Source organism: Hirundo rustica, chromosome 15 (genome assembly GCF_015227805.2).
Source record: "Hirundo rustica isolate bHirRus1 chromosome 15, bHirRus1.pri.v3, whole genome shotgun sequence".
Lineage (NCBI taxonomy): Eukaryota > Metazoa > Chordata > Aves > Passeriformes > Hirundinidae > Hirundo > Hirundo rustica.
In genome coordinates, this window is record NC_053464.1 from 7,640,365 (window position 1) to 7,661,188 (window position 20,824).

The window sequence follows — 20,824 nt, forward strand, 5'->3', positions numbered from 1 at the left end:
GTTTGCCCGGAGAGAAAGAGAGAGGAGGAGGGGGGAAAGGGCAGGATGGCCACTGCCCCACTCGGTGTTTTGTCTGTTCCCATATCAAATTTAGTGGAAATATGACCGTGCTACTTCCCTGTTTTTATAAAAGCTGTTCAAACTGAACACGTTTTAAAAACCAGAAAAGTAATAAAAAAGTACTTGATTATACCTACAGGTGTTTCACAAGTACTTGTTTCCACGGACTTCACAATACCCCAAACACTCAGAACCTTGATCAGATTTTCTCTTTCATTTAAGAGATTTCTCTTTCATTTCATTTAGCTTTGTTTTAATTGAAACTTGTGCACAGTCCTCTAAGCCACATTTGTTTTCTAGAAAATACTCTACCTGCTCTTTTCAGGAAGTGGCTAAAATATGATAACCCCGAGATCAGACAGGTTTATGAGGAAATTGTTGAAGCTCTCATGTGGTTAGCTATGCAAACAAGGACTTGTGGAATTTTTAGTAAAAAACATTTTGAAAACTCCAGGAGAATTCACTTGTGTCTTTAGAAATCAAACAAGATGTCAGAAGTCTTCTTTGAGGTCTTGTGCCTCTACTAACATTGGAGGGAGCTTGAAAAGCCACAAGTCACAGGCAGGAATTTCAGGAGATCCCAACAGCCTGGCAGAGCAGTGAAGGCTCTCCAGAACAGTACAGAGACCAAGACACAAGGGTGGAAAAGTCTTACCTGCCCTGATTTTCAGAAACATAAACCAGTAAGATTTCATATTTCATACCTTTAGTGCAATGTTATGTATTGTATATGTATTATATATGTTATGCTACATTGTGTTAGGTTACAATAATGCAGCCACAGATGTACCAGTAAACACAGCCACTGTATAAAGTTTTTTGTGCTGTAAATGTTCATGATAAGATGTGGGATTTTGAGGCTAACTGTAAAATGCCAGAGAGCATCTGGCAGGGAACAACACCAGAAGATGTTCAGTGATGCTACCCATGGGAAAGAACTAACAGCAAAAGGATGTGCGTGCACAAAGGAGAGGAGGCCAAAGGCAGTATGAGTGCAGTTATTAATGAAATGTAGAGAAAATAATGAAATCTGGAAAGACAGAATTCTGAGGAAGCACTGGAACCCATGAGCATTGAAAACAAATGGAGATTTTAAACATACCATGGTTAACCATGCAAAGGGTAGGGACTAAAAAAGAATGCAAACAGTGAGGGTAGCTTTAATGAGCTGGGGGTGAAGACATGAGAATGGGTATATTTATAGTCAGAAACACAGAACCAGGCTCAGTTCTCAGATCTGTCCCCTGCCTGTGTCCCAGGAGCATTTCAGGGCATCCATCTGAATCCTTACAGCTATTCTTTTACATTTACACCACAAAAAATTTTATACCATGGCTGTGTTCACTAATTTAGGTCCCAGGCCTTGGAAAGTTCAAGCCTGTAGCTATTTCAAGAAAAAAAATCCTGGCTGATCAATGCCATGAAGTCTTCAGTTATTGTTACATATTTTAGGCCAAAAGATAATTTCTTATAATTTCTAACAATTCTATAAAATACTGCAAATTGCTTCAACTTGACAGCTGCCAAGCTGAAAGCAAGTGAGCTTTCTTCTTTCTGCACAGCCAAATAAGGCCAACAAGAATGTTAAACCAGTAGTGGTTAAAGCTGTGTACATTGGTTTCAGCTTTAGAGGATGTGCGAGGACTGTTTTAAGCTACGGGTTGTGATGCGCATCCAACATACAGCAATCACTCTAAACATCTTGGGGAATCACTTGCTGTGCTGTTTTCAAAATGAGAAAGGCATCTCATTCTATTTTATATATTACTGGATAGAAAAGGCATTTAATGTTCTCTATTTTGTGTGTTACTGGTGTGAAACACTAGGTTTCCAGCAAGGTAGTTTCAATACACGGTAGCTGCCAGAAGTGGATCCTTTAATGGAGTTTCATGAACAAAAGGGCATAGATTTTCAAAGGAAAGTCCCTTTCTTGAAAGTACCAATGTTCCCAAGTTAAAAGAAGATTTACTAGTGGAAAAATAAATAAAGTACAGAAATAGAAGGAGGAAATGCATATTGTAAATTAGGCTTCATAACCATGACATGTTTCATCCTGGGAAGAATGTGATGGTGAATTTTTACTTCATCATTGCAGGAATTTTAGATTTCTTTTTGGTATTAATGCATTTGGGGGCAGATTTTTGATTTGTATACTTACAAATAGTGAAGGCTTGTTGTAACAGAGGTTAGAGCTATGATAGTTCTTATGGTACCAGAGACAGTAAACAATTTTTATTAGGTGATAATTTTTTCCAGTCAGCAGTGGCAGTCAAAAATAATGTTATGGCTGGTGATCAGTAGCAGTGCTTTTTTGAAGGTAAATATATATTCAGCCAGTAGCTACATTATCTCAGATAACCTAAACCTGACAGATTGCAGCATCATTGCATGAACCTGCTATAAATAATACACATGCCAGCTCTGCAAAGGTGTTACCATTCACATAAAACCAAATTCCTTTTATCAGGAAAACTGGAAAATGCCTAATTTAACAAAGAGAAAATTTTGTCAAAAGCATTCTTGATGGCATTCAAGCATATAAAACCAACTAATAAGCAACAGAAGAATAGAAAGAGTTTAAACTGAGGATCAAGCAGTTGATCCTTGTCCAGTTCAACATTTTGAGTGAATTTTCAAAACAGGCAGGAATGACAAATCAGTGGGAATTTGTTTAGTAACAACCAAACTCCCCAGCTGTTCACTGTAAAGTGTTAAATCTTTAAGTTCAGAAAGTCAATTTAAGGAAATCATTTTATGCATTAAAGACTTCCTATGACATTGATACCTGCTCTTTATCTTATGAACAGGTCCATCTGCTGAAGCAGGTTTGGGACTGGAGTTCAAACTTACTGGAGGTGAGGAGAATGTGTCCATTCCATCAGAATTTGAATTGATTTTGAATAAAGATATTGTCACATTGAGATATACTAAAACAGATGAGTTTACTTACGTGCACAGGATAGACTGGTCTTCTCTATCTGTGAATAAAGAAAAACAATCCATTAATTAGGGAAAATGTTTTTTCTGACAGAAGCACTTGTATTTATAAGGATTTACATTGAACAGCCTAGACCTTCTAAAATCTGGCCAACCGTGATTAGTAAGAAGTACTGGGTTCACTTCTTATTTAATTTGCCCTTCAATTTAAATAACCATCTCTAATGGAAATATTTTGTACAAAAAATGAACAAAAGGTTAAGAGGTCAAAAATATTTTTTGTAAATTCCATTAGAGATGAACTGTAATGAGGACAGCAAAAAGATCAGGCTCTCTGTAAGAAGATTATAACAAAATTTCAAACCTGGAACCTCAAGTTTTTACTATGCTTGTGAACTATGGCCAGCAGCCCACTCAAAACAAAGTCTGGACAGATAAGGCATCAACAACTAAAATGTTTTAAGCTGGTCATGCAAAGCTTTGACTTTTGAAAGCAAAGCAGTTCAAATACCTGAATAATTTAGCCTGTATTTCATTTCAGACTGAGAAACATCTTTTATCGAGAGGACAAGTAATGTCTTTGGGAGATCTTCCAAAGAGTAAGATAAAACAAGATACTTTAAATTATACAAGATCATGTCAACAAGTATCTAAATATTCATGTTTTTTACTATGAACAGACCATCAAACACATTTTGGATCAAGATTTATAAAAAGGAGGCCCAAAGTTTCCATTTCTGCTGTGTGAGGCATGTGAGAGGTTTCAGCACACCAGTGCCCAGTGTTCTGTAATGCTGCAGAAAGGATCAGGATTGCATCCCATCTCCATGGGCTGTTCTTGGAGCAATCCTCCCTGCTTATTCATTTGGAGTTGGAGTTTCTCTCTACCTTCAGAACTTTTACACAGATTTTTCTGTCAAAAGGCATGATGAGCACGTTTGCTGTGATCCATTCTAAAGCACAGCTGTTTCCTTCACTTGTCAAACACCAGGGCAAGTTTCCCAGTGAGGTGTGGTATTTCCAGCCCTGGAACTGCTTGGAAGCAGAGTTAAACAGGGCCTTGAGTGACCAGCCCCAGCACTGAAGTTTGCCCTGCTTTGACCAAGAGCGCCAGTTTGCCTTTAGAGACTAAAAAAATCTTCTGCCTTAGGAAAATAATTCCCAGGCAGGTCAAATACATTTTTGAAAAGTGTGCTTGGTTTACACATCTGAGACTTGAGGCAGGTAATTAGGCAGAATCCAGCGCTGCTGTGTGGTTTGGCATTATTTATCCAAAGCGGAGGCAGCACCCACGTTTGCCTGGAGTTCTGACATGAGCTCCTTCTGCTCAGTGTGTGGGGTGACTTGCAGGAATACCTGCCTGGTTGCTCACCCCTATTGCTGACCCTGTATGTCATAAATACCGTGAGATAAGTTAAACTTATTTAAACCAATTTATTAAGCTCTCAAGTTATAACTGCTGCCTGGCCCACAGCCAGTCTAGGAAAAGCATTAGAGGATTCTGCAATGCCTTAGATTGATATTAAACAACTGTTTTACTCCCAGTTCCTCATTAGCTATAACATTAACTGCTTTATTGATCACCACACAGCAAATGGTGCCACTTAACTGCTTTGTTTGGTGAATTGGTACAAAATGACTCATTCCTCATTTTAATTGGAGGTATTTGTCAGCAATCAGCCCTGCAGGACTCTTCCACGTAAATATTTGGGAGGAGAGGATCTGTGAGCCATGTTTGTTTTTCACTGTAGGGTATCAGCTAGGCTTTCTTTTAAGTTCAAAAAGTGAGACCATGGAAGAACTTTTGCTAAAAATACATTGTTGTGTAAATAGAAACCATGGGCATATATTGATATTGCATCACTAACCCATAAATACAATAAAGAAAATAAAAGTGACTCTTGATACTGCGTTGCCAGTGGAATTTCTGAGCTCAGGGAACATTAGAAAAAGCTGGTGTCCAAGCCAAGTATTTTCTCACTACTCATTGCTGCCCTTCTTTCGCTCCTCAGGAGGGGAACGCTCCCAAAGGTGTCTCACAGGCTGGCCCACCACGGGGCTTTGTGGGAGTGCCTGTGAAGGGCCAGCCTGGGGACATGTAAGAGCAGAGGAAGGATTAGGAAGGTCAGAAATCGCACCAAATGTCCTCAGGGATAGGTTAATCATGGGAGAAACCTCATGCTGGCAAACTGTGCTGTGCACACTCATGGAGGGAGGATTCCAGATGTTATTCTGTCTCCTCCATCAGTTCTAACTGCAGCTCTAAGGATGAAAGATATCAGGAAGTCCAGTCCTGTTCTGTTATGACATGAGATGCAGATACGGGTCTCATTCACTTCCAAAGGCTCTCCCATTCGATTAATCCTATGTCTGTTCTGGAATGTTTCATTCTATACAGAAAAGAATGTGCCCTATTTTGTGAGTCTGCAACTTTATGTAGTTAGATATACCAGAAGAGAAAGAGCTGTATAAATAAAACTCCTTAAATATCATTCCTGGGGGTTAAAAAGCAATGAAATAGGTCTTCTAGATTCCAATATCTTTTTGGCTAATGCCTTTTAAGAAAATTTGACCCTGCCTGGAAGAGTAGAATTTACCTCCTGTATGTCTATAGTAGAAGTCTAAACTTTTTATTATTATTATTCTCTCCTCTATTTTTAATAGAGGCCTACACTTACATTGTAACCCTCACCAGCTACCTCAACTGTGCAGCAGAGTTGTTTTATTTTTTTCTTTCTGGAACCTGCTTGCTTTTTTCACCAAACACCTCCAGTTGCCGGTAAGAATTCTTGCCCCTGTGTTCTTGATAGACCAGTTAGCTCTGCTTAATCACGAACAAAATCAGATGGTTTATCACAATGAAGCAGCAAGTTGGCAGCTTTACCATAAAAGGAAAAAAACCAGACCGAAACCATGTTCCCCCACTCACTTACTGCTTTACATTTGTTAGTAACTGCACTGCCTGAAGGGGACATTTCTGTACAGTCCTGCTGAGGACACAGTAAACAGATGGCTTCTCACAGCAGCCTCCTTTTCTAAGGCCTTGGGAACTGTGTTTCCCTCCCATACCTCCAAGTAACTACCAGGTTGTTTGTTTTTCCATTTTTAACTCAAGCTTGCATAAAAGTGGCTCCACAGAAAACAATCTCCTTGAATCTGCAGAAAGCTGCAGAATATCTTCTCCATGATGATTTACTGCCAGAAAACTTAATAAAAGCCTAACCAACTACACAAAAACTTTGTTACTACTTCTACATAACATGATTTTCACGTTTCTGTTGTCTATCTCTTGTTTTTTGTTTCTGCAGGGAAGATGACAGAAGGCAGCAGAATTCCTCCTCCTCACTGAGCAGTGTGTCAGCATCACTGTCGCTGGAAGCCGGCAGTGCTGCAGGGAGGGTCATCCACCCACCTCCAGCTCCTCTTCCCTGGCCTGCACCACCTCCTCCTTGTGCTGTGAGCAGCATTCACAGACCACACTGGCACCCAGTGCAGCACAGCAGAAATGCCTTTCACCTGGAGCAGCTCTGCATCATGGCTGCACGAAGGATCCTGCTGGCAGTGCAGGGGTTGGGATGGGGATGGAGCCCTCCGTATGGAGCTACTTCATCCCAAACACAGGAGAGCACGGGCTGCAGGAGCAGAGGGAATGTTTTATGATTGCAGTCTCCAAGTGCAGCAGTAATCATCTGCAGCTAGTCTGTAAACACAGCCAGGAGGGCCCAGTTCAGCGTGGCAGCTCCTGAGGACACACACACAAACGTTCTTGTAGAATTCTCAGTCTTTGAGATTAAAGACAATTAAAGTTTATTCTCATTCTGGCTGGAAATGAGCACCCGTGGCTGTGCTTGGGCAATGATCAAACTGCATTAGTGACATGGTAATCAGCAGATTCAAACAGGACACCCAGCGCTCCTGGCTGAGCGTGAGACAGCATGACTGTGATTTGCACAAGGGTTTTAGGTGTTCAGAACCACTTGAAACAAGTGGAAAATTTATCTTTGCCCAGCCAACATCTTTGATAATTCCTGTGTCCTGTGAGATGTCAGCTTTTCTGCATATTTGGAAGAAAGTCTGATTATCTGATTGCTGATAACTATGGCTAAGTGTTTTTATCAGAACAGCTTTGATGGGAGTTAAGCATCATCCCTAAGGAATACATTAACCAAGTAAGTCTCAGAAGCAGAGGAGGAATGCAGCATGCACAGCTCATGTTTTCTGCTGGATGTTTGTGCCAACACAGGGGAGGGTGAGAATGTGGAGGGCTCTGATTCCCAGCTGATGAACCTGCAGTAGGACCAGGGATTTGCAGACACAGAGGCTTGGTTCACCAAGAGATAAAGGATCCCTGAGACATCTGAACAAGCCGATTGCTCTGGGCCAAGTGGCCCTGGTCACAAAATAACAGAATATAATTCCTCAGTCTCATGAATCTACGACATATTTTACTTTGGCAAGCAGAAACTATGCAAGTTTCCAGATAAGGAGCAGTACTGACTTCTCACAGGGAAAACGTTTAGTGCTCTGATCCATGTTTATGAGTAAGATCTTTTGTTTATATTCCATTTGGAAATATGCTCACAACCTCCTGGAGCTCTCTGTGCCTATACGTGCTGCGTGCTCACACAGAACCGCGTTGACGCCCACTTCCACCAGTCCAACGTGAATAGAATTTTGGCTGAATAACCAGAGTTATTTTGAGGGTTGGTTTAGTATTATGCACAAAACATGAGTAGGTTTTTACAAACAAAAGCACAGCTTTGAAAGCAGCTGGGGCCCTCTTCAGAGATGGAGAGACTCCAAGATGACATGTGCAAGTAAAACGTGGGTGTCCTGGGCTTGTGCTGGGAGCTCTGGTGGTTCCACTTGCTGGCTGCCATGCCAGCTGTGCGTGGTTGGGGTGGGAAGCAGTGAAAGAGCATCCTCCTAAAGGTTCAGCTGATCACCTACTCCTTCCTTGCTCCTTTCTACTTGCTCTGCCCCTCCTCTCTGCTGCCAGGAAGGATTGCAGTGGGGGCACGTGAATAATAAAGAGTAGCTCCCTGAAAGCTAGTAAGGCCAGGAAATAATTCTGAGCACCAAAAGAAGTGAATTGATAAGAGCCTGCACTCTTGCTGCCCCCTCCCTGCAGCACCCAGCCTGGGAGGCAGCTGAACCCATGCTGCTCTAAGTGCAGTTAATGGCCACAGTGAGGGCAAACCAGCTCCAGTGGCTTCCTACTGCTCAGGAGAACATGCTGGGAGGGACAGGAGCCAGAGGGAGGAGGAGTGGGAGACATCCCTATGCTGCCTGGATCAGGCTCATCTGTGCTGAGCCTAGTTTCACTTTAGACAGAAAACTCATCTATTGTCAGGACAAGACAATTCTGGTTCAGCACAGGCTGCAGTCAGATGGGTTTTGGTTTTTTTTTTTCTTCTCTACAGATAGCTCAACAGCCCTTTCCTATTTTTTCCCCCACTCCATTTCTAGAGACAAGTACAGTACTCTGCACAACTGCTGATGGTCTGCAGGAGACAGGAACTTCTTCCAGATCTCTCCTCAAGGCTTGCTGCTTAAACAGAGGATCAGAGGGAGGAATGGCTTCAGAGCCTGCTCGGAGCCCTGGACAGTGCTGGATGCAGAGCACAGGGCCCAGGAGGGGAGCTGGAGCACTGATATGTGACTGTGGCTTGGTGGGATGACCCTCTGCCAAGTAAGTTTTTTATAACTATGATTATATCACATAGTGTGTAGGAAGGTCTGTTTTCAGGATATTTTTGCTGCTTTATTTATGCTGCACTGTAGCTCTGCCTTCTGGGATGCACTTAAATAAAGTAACTGAAACAGCTACAGAAAAGAAATGTCATGTAAGTCATAGGAAGGAAAAAAGTCCTAATCCTGGGAAGCTGTAAACTTTAGGGCCAAGCCTGTGTATCTTGCTGAGCCATAGCTGTCAGCCAAAATTTCTTTAGGGTCAGAGTCCTTATGAGGGCATATAAACTTCAAAATGCTTTGTAGAGCTCCTGGTTTCCTGTAGCACCCAAGGTCGATGTGAGATGGTGCATGGTCATGCCCTATAGTCTGGAGGAGTTGCAGCCTCCTACATCCATCACTTCAGCTTTTTCATCCCTAAATGATGGTTTTCCTTAGAACAAAATCCCCTCGGTCTGTCAGAAGTGGCTGCAGGAGGAGGAGAGCACTGTGAATTTTGGGAGTTTATCTGCACCCTTTGGGGCCCAGCTGCTTTCCCACTGCCATCCCTGTTGGAAAACAGAGCACATCTCACTCAGGGTTCAAGACTTCAGGCAGTAGGGAAAGTAGCCCCAAAACACAGTTTGAATCTGCTTTGCTGGGGGGAGAGAGCAGCAATGCTGACAGATCCAGCAGCGCTCACTGCTAACTTTGGAATAGTCTCCACTCGTGGAGAGGGAGCATTTTCCATGCCCGTATTTGCCAAAACTATTTGCTTGACTTTGAAACCTTCCCACATGCCTCGACACAGATGGGTAAAAGGATCGTTTTTCCTTTTTGAGTCACAGCGTTTGTGGACTGCTGTTCCTGCCAAAGAATTCCTCTGAAACTTCTAGAAAGGCAGTGCTGCCCTCCGTGAGAGCCCTTTCCCGGCTGGGTGCTCGCAGGGGCTCGCGTGGAGCTCCCAGGTGCCGGTGCAGCTGCAGGGCAGGGGCTGTCCTACCTTGCAGCATGCTCCTGTAGGCCGTGTCGGCGATGGCGTAGATGTGCGGAGGCATCTCGTGCCTCTTCTTGCCCTTGTACATGTCGATGATCTTCTCCGAGTAGATGGGCAGCTGCTTGTAGGGGTTGATCACAACGCAGAAGAGACCCGAGTACGTCTGCAAGGGAAGTCAAAGAAAAGCTGGGCTTAACATCACACGCCATGCCCAGGCTGGGAAACGCGGGCATCGGCTGCGCTGGATTAACGGGACTTTAGCGAGCAGCGCTCCTTTGTGCTCTGCCCAGGCTAACAAAGGAAGCAGAGATTGTCCGAATGTGTGTGTACAGGTGGTTTCTAAGTGCACAAATTATTATCTCTAATAAGGGAGCTGCTGGAAAGAAGGTGAATTTAGCAATCTGTAGAAACACCATGATCGGATGTTAGAGCTCCTTAACTTCAGTTATTTTCAGTACAAAATCCATGCCCTTATCATACGTAAGAGTATGGTAACAACTGTAATAATTCATATTTCTTTATATGTGTATTTTCTTATCAGAATATGATGTAAATATCTGCTCACACAGGCATCAGACTTTGGAAACTGAGATCCTAGGTAAGAAGCCTGGGTTGATGTTTGAAGGGTTTCTTTCAGAAAAGCTTCTATGAGCACTGTGTAATGATGATTGATGAGAGTCCTTACAAAATTGCTCAAGTTCCAAACAGATACCTTAAGAGACTAATCATGCCTTCATGACATGATGATTTCTGCAGGAAACTTAAGGAAAAAATGTGATTTGTTTAGAAAATAATGAAGTTATTAATATAAATATATATATACTTAAATTAGAATATTGGCTGCTATCTGATAGGTGTTCATCAAGATATTCCTTAGTTTTGTTTGTTTGCTTGTTTTTTGGTTTTTATTTATTAGTTAGTTAATTAGTTAGTTAGTTAGTTTTTATTTTTCCTTTATTTCTAAATACTCCAGCTATTGACCTGGACCAGAAATAACACCATACGATAATAGATAAAGAGACATATTTCGCAAACAGTTGCTAAAACTAAGAAATTTGCAAGGGTATTTAACTTTAAGAAAGAAAAATTAAACCCCCAAAATAATAATAATTTTAAAAAGCCCAGCCAAGTTATGAGAACATAATGGCAGGAGTATTGTGATATTTAAACTGGCCTATGGGGAAAAAAAGAAAAAGAAAAAAAAAAAAAAAAAAAAAAGTTGTTTCTGACATGGGCAGAAGCGGTTTGTGTGGTTTTTAAAGTTTATTATGTTTGGTTTAGTTGCCGTGTGTGTGCAGGGGAGCTCTGCGGGGTGCGGCCGCTGCCAGCCCAGCCCCAGCCCGGGCCGTGCCCCAGCGCGGCCGGAGCTGTCCCCGCTCCCCGCAGCGGGCACGGCCGGCCGTGGCACCGCCAGGCTCCGGGCACAAGGATTTCCCTCTCCTGACCATAATAGGCAACGCCCAGCACGGCCCGGCACAGCCGGAGCGCTTTATATGGTATTGAGCACGCAGGGCCGCAGGCTGGGCACCGGCAGCGCCAGCTGCTCCAGCTGTGCGGACACATCTGGGCTGCTCCGCCGCTGGTGGGGACCAAGAGCTCAGCTCAGCCTGCGCCTGTGCCACCGCAGCCCAAGAAAACCGGGCTCAGATCCTCGCCGGCTCTCAGCAGCCCCAGGCTGAACCCCTTGGCATGGGAGAAGGGAGTTGCTGGGCTGGATTTTCACTGACATGGGACGTCAGAATGAACTGCTGCTCGTGTCAAAGCGAATTTTAGTGTTGCCAGGATAACACACTGGAAAAGGGACAGTTTTATCCTAGAATGACCACCACCTTATTGAAAGGACAGCAGGCCATTTTTTAATAGTATAAATAGATTTACTGTACGAACTCAACTAATCATCACCCCAAGGTAAAAAATTAGGAGATGAAATCAAGGAAATTATTTAGGTCTCCCTTCCCTGAGATTTCCAGGTATTTCCTGACTCCCCACATGCAGGGCTGTTTGCCCACCCAGGCACACAGCAATATACCTTCGAAGAGCTAATATTGAGGCACAAGAAGCAGGGAATTAAGGCAGAGCAAAAGCTGGAGCTGATGAAGTTCAGGGACCCTCATTTCTAACTGGACTGTGACCGATATGATCTGTCACCTCAGGAAATTTAATGAAACCCTCTTATTTTGGCTAATTGTAGCTCTAGGTGACTGCTTTGCAAGATAATATAGATGACGTTTTGACACAGCCGAGTGTGTGATTGGAAGTGGGGGCACTGGAGCTTCCATGCCTTAAATCCTTCTCCCTGGGGCACAGCTTGTCCAGAGACCCCCAGCTGAACCTCTCCCCAGAGGGTCTGGACGAAGAACATAATCTGAAATATCTCAGGGATACTTCCAATGGAGTGCTGAGCTTGTGTATCCCTCAGACAGCTGCTGCTGCTGGGTATTTGCAAGAGACAAGGCACAAATACACATCTGCATTGTAAATATCTACATTTGGGCAGAAGAGTCCAATCAGTTCCAATATGCATATTTAACTTTATGTACCAAAGAGAGAATTTTTCACTGTTAAGTGAAGACTGAACAAGTAGTGCCTATGAATATCACAAGGAACTTGATTCTCCTCTCAAATCCACTGAAGTTGCATTGCTGTGTTTTTCATGCTTATATAATCATTTTGGGTGTAATTTGTGTGTGGATGAAGCAGATTCTTTTTGTTCTGAGCAATGTGAAACATGAGTTAGTGGCTCATGTTTCTTCTTGCCCTTCTATCTTAATTATCTGTGATAAAGCAAAAGGCCAGGGTGTTTTTCTAGTGTGCAGTCACCCTGTGAACCTCTGCACTGAATCTTTTTATTTAATAATATTTAATGTAAATGCAAGTCAGAGATGATTTTTTTTTTTTCCAACTGAATTGATTATTTTTCTTTAGCAGATTTGGGAATCCCCATTTGCGTCAGCAAATGCTCCAGAGAGAAAAATGGTGAGGTCATGTTTTCTTTGAATGTGTGGGACTCCAAGGGATGCAAATTAGGCAACACATGGCAAAGCCAGAGGATGGTTGTTTACAGTTAGTTTTGCAAGTGGGTGCAACTCAAATTCTCCTTAGAGGCCCCCTCTGTTTTTAAAAAGGTATGACAACGTCTAGAAGGGGATCACTGCGTAAAGCTGGGCAGCTTCAAGCAGGTTTTGCTTACTGAAAAGACAAATAACTTGTTGCGCTATAAGTCAAATTAATGTCTTTGAAACTTTTATGATCTTAAAATCTGGTCTCTTGAGAAAGAAAACTTAATTTCAGGTACAGTTCTGGTTTTGCCTCCATGAAGAACTCTTTGATTTCTACTTGCATTATCCGCTCTTGGAAATTAATTTCCTCTTTCTGTAGAAAGTGAAAATTGCATAAAATAAATATAATGGCAACCCTGGAACAGCTGTGCAAAGTGTTGCTGAAAACAACAACAAAGAAATACCCAATCCCCCATTTTATCCCACTAACCTTCTCCTAATTCTTATAATTCTTGCAACAATGCAGAACACTTTCAGAAAAAATCTATTTTAATCATTAAGGCTGCATGTTCTGATATAATAGCATGCAGGTCCGTGTGTTCACCTGCAAACTTAAAATCCAATAAACTCAAATAACAAAAAGATGGGAAGTCTAGCTTCTTTCAGGAACTTGATAATGTGCATTTTAGTGCATTCCTGAAGGAAAGGTCTTGAGCTTAGCTCTTTGAAGTTATGCATAACAAGTAAGTAGTTCCTTTGTTGTAGTCCATATAACTATCTTATTTTCTGCTTCATTTCCTACTTTCCAATTTAGCATTCCTTATATTAGTAATAAGACCTTGACTACTGTTTCTGCTTAAGCTCTGTACTTTCTTTCGCTCATCTGTGGTCTGTCATGCAAGTAAAATTTTCATAGATTGAAACTGTAGATAACTTTTCTGCAGCACAGCAGAGGGATCCCTCATGTAAAACCAAAGATAACAGCTAAATTCCTTGGAAAAGTTTTGGGCTTTCTTACTGTGCTGTTTGCTTCCTGTTGATGTGGTTAGATTACAGATTATATTAATGTCAAAATATTCTTGTGTTAATGTACTTGTGAGGACTGAAAGACGGAATAATCTTGCCATAACTCACATGAATATAGAGAAATTATAATTTGTCCAGGCTTGCCTGATCTGTAACTTGATTAACATGAGGGACAAAAAGGTTTAGAGGATGCATGGACTTTGCTTCAGTGACACACTGATACATGTAAGGGTTTGTCCCTTTATCCATGTGTGGATAAAGGTTTAACTCCAGCACCACCAAACCAGAACTTTTCAGCCTTTCAGTGGGAGTTTTGCCTGAGAAGAACTGCATGATTTGCCTTTTCTGTATGCTTTTTTTGCACGTTACTGGAAAATTGTTTAGGTTTACATCAAATTAATTTAAAAGTCCCTATCATGTTGGGTTTTTTTTCCCAAATAGCAGGACTCAGGTTTTGTTCCCCTATCAGAAAGTACTTTCCAAGCCAATAATATTCTTTCAGAATCCGTAAATTTTGTGTACGAAACCTTTGTGTGTTTTAATTTACTTAAGTAAAGAAGCAATTATCAAAGCAGCAGTAGAATCATGGAGAACAAAGCGAATTTAAAACATTTTTGGACTAGGATGCTATTACTGGGGGTTAGTAGTGCATGGCGGTGTTGCACAAGGCCTGGATCCCACACAGTGGCTGGGACATGGACATGGTCACATGCAATAGGAAATGCTCTGCGTGTGTTTGGGTCTACTCACATAAATTAGACCTGAGAAGTATCTCTCCCTTAGATTGTGCAGCACAGAAGCTTCATTGAGGCAAGTCAGCTCTGCCATGTCCTCCACTTTGGAGAACTTTGGAGGGTTCATCTTCTGGATGTCATCCTTGCTCAGTGTCACTTTCTTTCCATTTTCTGCCAGTTCAACTGTCACCTCATCCCCTTTCTCTTCCTTGATACTTGCTGCTTCAAATCCATGTTTCTCTGATGGAATCCAAACCAGTTTCTTTGCTGACCAGTCAGCCTGGGCAAGTGGGTTGTTGATGAAGTTTTTGTCCACAAAGAGGAATTTCTCATCATCGCTGAGGGGTTTTTGAGCCATTTTGACTCAGCAGACACCTGTTGAGGAAGCAAAATATTCTGCTTTAAAGGCATAAAGGAAGGCAAATGTGGAGATGTTCCAGACAAAACACAGTTGTCAAATCTGCCATGCAGTAGGTCCAAAGCACTATAGGTCCCGTGTCATATCTCACATTTCCATGTGGATACTCTGTGCCTGTGCAGTGAGACTGTCAGAACTGCACCAGAACATGAACACCTTCCTGCAGCCTCAGCTCTTGCCCATCACAAAGTTAATTGAATCCAGACAAATGCAAAATTTCCCATCACTCAAATGCTGTCAATGCAATCATGAAATAAACAGTAGAAGAATGGTTCCCAGGCTGTGTTCCAGCAAGGGCAGAAATGAACCTTTCCTGCAAAGGACTATTTCCAATTACTTAATACCATTTCATTCGGAGAAGAAGAAGATTAAGACAAAGTCAACAGAAAAAGCAGAAAAAAAAGTTATTGTCAATGCTGCTGGTGAAGGAGTAGTAATTTAGATTTAGCCCCTCCCCATGGGTCAGACAGTAGGAGCTGATCATTTATGAAGGGTAAATGTCTATCACATTTAGAGAGAGAAGAAATGAAACAAGCCTGGAAATTACATCAGCTAAAAGATACTCTGAAGCATGATGCTCAGACTGGAAGGGTGATGCATCTGTGTCATGCAGCACGCATGGATAAAGCAGCTGGGTGTATGTGCCCCATAGGTGAGAGCCAGGGCAGAGTTTAGGCTGCTTTGCACGGTGCTGAGACAGGAGGCTGCTGCTCTCCTGCTCTGGCCACTGACGTTTGGATGTGGCTGCAAGATCCGTGCTGCTATGCTGGAGCTTTATAAGTGTTCTGCTCAGTCCCATGGGGGCACAGGTCTAAATGAAGGAGGGAGTACACAGAGGATTTGTGGTTTGCTCCAGGGCAGAAAGAGTGTGCTGGCTGGGAAACCTGCTGTGCAGTGGAGCAGAGAGGAGAGCTGGGGAGGAGCTACAAGCAGTGTGCCCAAGAAAAACAGCTCTGGGAGACAGAGGCTGTTTCATTTCCTTATTGAGAATGAATTTAGTATTTACAGCATTCAAACAAACACGAATCTGGAGGGAGCTTGGAGAACTGACTGCTAAAGATGTCAGCAGTCAACCCATAAGCAGGACAGTATTTGTAACAACCAAGCTCTATGGTATGTAGCCAAATGGACACCCTGTGCTCTGGGAGTATCAGAGCTTGCTTTCCAAATATTTGTCCCTGAAACCTTCCCACAGATTAAGGGTTTTTTGCAAGGCCACGCTCTCTGAGGGCTCTGAGGAGGAAGCATAGATCATGTAGAAGGTGACATAAAGCTTAAAAACAAAACTAGGATTTTTAGAAGTGCCTAAGAAGGTTAGATGATATCCCACTGAAATCCAGTGGAAATGAGATGCCCCAGCTCTTTAAACTCCCTCGACAATTGTCTTGTCTTAAAAAAAAAAAAAAGGGCAGATAAATGTGCTTGTTCTAGAGCCTTGCCTGGAAATCCCAAGGAGGAAAATTCACCCAGATATTCCATGAAGGTGCAATGTGTGAGGGGACCCTGTGCACTGCCACTGGCCCCTGGGCAGTGTTCCCCGCTGTCGGGGCTCTGTGAGGGAGCATCTGTAGGATGTGGCCCTCTGCTCGCTCCCAGGAGATTCTTGGAAGAGAGCAAGAGGAAACTATTTGACCTCTGTGTGGATTAAGGCAGAAAATGCTCCCTGGCTGCCAAGAGGGCTGGTAGAGCTGCACAGTTCCAATAATGGAGATGGTATTCTCTCCAGCCGAGCTCTCCAGCTGGCGGCTGCGGGGGGAAGCTGCTGCACCGGGGAGCCGTGGAAGCACTGCCCCATCCCCATCCTCATCCCCATCCCCATTCCCATCCCCATCCCCATCCCCATCTCCCCATCCCCATCGCAGGGCTGCAGCCCCCAGGGCACGGAGCTCAGGGAGCAGCAGGAGCTGCCCTGGCCTCTCCCCCTGCTCTGCCAACAGGCAAGGCACATTCACCCCACTGCCCCAGCAGCATGGCAGGAAGTGCTGCAGCAGTGGAGATGGGGATTTCAGCCCATCCTATGCCCAGAGGAGAGCTGTGTGGCCATGCTGAAGCATCAGAAAAGTTGGATAGTGCTGCCTGTGGCTAAATGCCAGGTGATAGCACTTTTGTATCAATAAAGTACTGCTGTCAGAAACACCAAAAATGAGACTGAACTGCAGATCTGAGCTTCATGGGGTCAAATCCTGCTATTCTGAGGCTGCCCACAGAAAATGATGATGAAAATCAAACTGCCAAATCATCCTGACCATCCACCTCAAAAACCCAACTGTAGCTAGAACCGTTGGCATGTTACAAAACATGTCAAAGTGGGACATCCCAGAGGTTTGTCTCTTCTGTTGCCCAAGAACCAAGGAAAAGTTTCTTTGTTTGTTACATGCTAAGTCAAAAGCATTTCCCACAGATTGTGTCATGAAACTGAGAGCTGCTCACTCTGTATATAACTATGTTCTCCTACTTCTGCCTGTATGTACATAGCACGGTGCAGAAAGTTTTAAATTCAATCTTTTTCAAAGCAAGATCCATTTGGAAGGTATATAAGGTGGAATGAACTGCAGAACTTGGGAATACAGGGTCTCATTTCCTAGATCCAAATACTCGTGTTAGTTTGAATATGGTAAGAATAGGTCCCCTACAAGAACTAGTGAATAGACAGTCTGAGCTGGATCCCAGAACTCCCCTGAAACAATGAGGAGAAAATATGGATTTATGTGAAAAGAACTGAACTCTGAAATCTAAGGTTAAAGTTTTAGCAGCTTCTGGCTATCACTGCAGTAAAAATTGAAATGCGGCTATGAAATGTGGATTAATGGCTATTAATAATTGAATTTATTTATTAATGTGCACTACTCGTTTTCATTATAAAGGAGGGTCTTCCATCTGAATGGAAGGGGTAGAATGTAAGCTCCACAAACTCAACTAAATTTGTCCTAGTGAAGACTAATGAGCTGCTAATGAGATGCTGAAGTTTTCTGATTAGTAATTGGCACTATATCTTCTGGTCCATCTCTGATCACAACTGCACTGCACTGGGCCAGTATGTGACTGATACTGGGGAAATGGGCTGAGGGGAAAGACTCCTTCCTGCCTGCTGAGAACATTCCCTAGGAAAGGAGATTTGACCCCTTAGCCAGTTCCTGGGTTTCACCCCAGGGACTGGCTGAGAGAAACGGAGACCCCTATCCCTGTGCAAGGGGTGGTAGGAGGTTCTCATCCATTTAGCCCAAATCATGTCCAAGAGTGTACACTTTATACCCAGAGGTGAGTTATCCTGAGGATGGGAGGAGGAAAAGCAATCACAAAAATACTATTGAGATGAAGTTTCTTGCCTTAGAATTGTGCCAGATTTCACCTGACCTGATCCATTTGTTGTACTTGTCTAACACACACACATACATGGATACTTCCACAGCTCACTCTGTTCCTCTATCTGCTGTCCCACTATGGAGATATCTGACTGTTCTTCACTGTCTTTTCCCTTTGCATGTTAATGACAGAAGCTGAATGCTGTCTTTGTAACTAGTTTATCCTGAGTATATTATTTCAAGGATGAAATATAAATATTCACAGGAAGTGCACTTTAATTAAAAGGTTATTGGCCAAGCAGAATTGCCTCCTGAGTCAGAGCTTGAGGGACTGCTTTTCTCCTGAGGAAAAGATAAAGGACACTTCTCCCTTCCTCTGCAGGATGTGCATGTCAATATAAAGCCTTATCACATCTGTACAGGGAATAATTATGGCAACAGAGGAATATATAACCAGTTATTTTCAAAAACCGAGTCCTGCTGTCATGATTGGTTCCTGATGGAAGGGTGTAGTAGTAACCTGCTCTTGACTCAAACTGCATTTCTTAGGCTACAGTAATTCTTGAAACACATGATCTTTCCAGTTTCCTTATCTTTTACTTTTCCAGTACTTAACTGAATCATCCAACTGAGCACTGCTTGGAAAAAAAAAAAAAACATAATCAAAAGATAATCTAGGGGAGAATCCCAACCTTGTGACCTTCATCTGGGAACTGGAATTCCCCAGCATTGACAGCTTTATCATGAGCACTGCTATCGATCCCTCCCAGCCTTTCACCTTTTTTTGGTAATGCATTCTCCATATACTTCAATCAAATTGTCTGTAAGTGCCTCAGTTTATATTAAAGTCTTCTCACCTTTGTTAATGTGGGTTATACATAACTCTGACTAAACACTTGATTCATTTTCTAATTTTCAAAACAAACTGGCCCTAGTTATTGCCAGTGTTATAAACTGTTAAAATCAGAAAAGAAGGGAGAAAAAAGGGATAGATTTCCTTTATCTGGAAAAAACCCAGCTATTTCAAATACTTGTAATGTCATTCTATTAACTAAATCAAATTCTGTATATTGATTATAATTCACAAATAATCCGTAATTTAACTGGACTTTGCACAAGTTGGAAAGCTGTCTCTAGCTCTCGGCTTCTCCTAAAATTAACATGCTTAAAAGCCATCACATTTGCAACTAAGAAGTCTCTGTGATTCCCAAAGCATTGGGATCTCTGCATACATCCCCACGCTGCCTTTTATGGAGATGTTCTGCTCAATACTCCCCGTTCCGCAAAAATGTAATGATAACAAATTCAAAACAAATACCTTTTAGGGACTAGTGTGTCAATTGCAAATGAGATAATAAAATTCATTGTTTACATCCAAGTGAACAGGGCCAGGGCAGAATCGGGCACTAAACTGAAGGGACAATCAGAGCTTTGCTCTTGGGGGGTTCATCAGTTCAGCCCCTGCCCGAGAGTCTTGAGGGAAGAGAGAACTCGGGCAGTTCAGCAGGTCAGCCCATCCAGCCAATCCTGCTCAAACTGCCTGCCAGGGCAAAGCTGGGAGCGAAGGACAAGGTGGGCTTGTTTTTCAACAAGTGTATTTTAGAAAAGGTTTTACTAATATGCATGAATTAGAGAATGACAAGCCGCCTGATTTCTCTTATACTGAAAATATCTCATGATGCTTCTTAGTTATGCAAACATATATGCCTGTCACATAAATACCAACATTTTTATAGGTGTGCATGCACACAGACACGGACACACACACGTGCAGGTGAAAGCAGCTCCTGAACCGCTGGGATGGCGCTGAAGCTGCTTTCTGCACTGCCATCTACTGTCGTCTTAGTTTACTTACGGGATTTTCTTAGAAGTTGGTTGCTTTATTATGCATTTTAAAAAAAAAAGGCACGTCACCTTTGGAATTACTGTAGTTCAGTAAATTTTCAGATTAGCTTTGCTTCAAATTTATTCCCAGCATATTAAAAACATATATATGTTATGCTGGGGCATTTCTGTAAAAGTGATTCTATTCCTCCTCCTAATTTTAATGCATTTTCCCTGTTAAAGAACAAGTTACTGATGAACCGGTAATTTTATTGGGTTGCACTTTTCTTTCAGCAGTCCTTTATTAGGACTGAGGGGTCAGCAACACTTAACGAGGGTCAGCAGCTCAGGTTTTTCATGCCCAGCTGCCCGGGTGATGGTTGCCTGCAGCAGGTACCCGTGGCCACCTGCCCTGCCCTGCACCTTGTGGCAGCGCTGCTGCCGGCTCCGAGCGCGGCTCCTTCTCTGCAGCCGGGGTCCCCAGGCTCGGCCCGGCAATGGCAGCGCTCCACCTGTGCCCCCTCTCAGCCATGCACAGTCCCTACGCATTTTAGGCAGAACCCAGCCAGTGACACACAAACCAGGACAGAGCAGGTCTGCTCCCATCGCCAGGTTCGTGCTCTGAACGCGTTTGCAGAGCGGAGGAAGGGTTAACTTGCCGGAGTCCCCGTCCCAAAGAGTGCGAGCCCCCAGCCCGGTGCCCAGCAGGGACCTCGCCCCCGGGGTACTCACAGGTGTCCAATTGGGGGAGCGGAGCGGGTCGGAGATGCAGCCACCAGCCGGGACAGCCCAAGTCCTTGCTGCCTTTGCAGCCTCCCTATATAGAGGAGGAGAATCTTGTCAGTGGGGAGGGGCCC

The 20,824-nt window shown here is 43.1% G+C and overlaps 2 protein-coding genes across 4 annotated transcripts in view; one reads left to right on the forward strand and one right to left on the reverse strand.

The window, feature by feature from the left end:
* NDE1 (nudE neurodevelopment protein 1) overlaps positions 1 to 2,911 on the forward strand; it is a 52,449-nt gene extending 49,538 nt beyond the window's left edge. The window contains exon 11 of the transcript XR_009208339.1: positions 2,868 to 2,911. The gene's annotated coding sequence lies outside the window, so the exon portion shown is untranslated. The remainder of the gene's footprint in view (positions 1 to 2,867) is intronic.
* Positions 1 to 20,824, reverse strand: part of MYH11 (myosin heavy chain 11) — a 54,949-nt gene extending 34,125 nt beyond the window's left edge. Inside the window, exons 1-4 of one of the 3 annotated variants that reach the window (XM_040079324.1) lie at positions 20,700 to 20,824; positions 14,440 to 14,798; positions 9,671 to 9,827; positions 3,011 to 3,038 (exon numbers count right to left, since the gene is read on the reverse strand). In XM_040079324.1, coding sequence (XP_039935258.1) covers positions 3,011 to 3,038; positions 9,671 to 9,827; positions 14,440 to 14,781 — 527 coding nt within the window. In that variant the 5' untranslated portion in view covers positions 14,782 to 14,798; positions 20,700 to 20,824. The remainder of the gene's footprint in view (positions 1 to 3,010; positions 3,039 to 9,670; positions 9,828 to 14,439; positions 14,799 to 20,699) is intronic. The other 2 variants (XM_040079323.1, XM_040079325.2) reach the window with 2 other exon arrangements.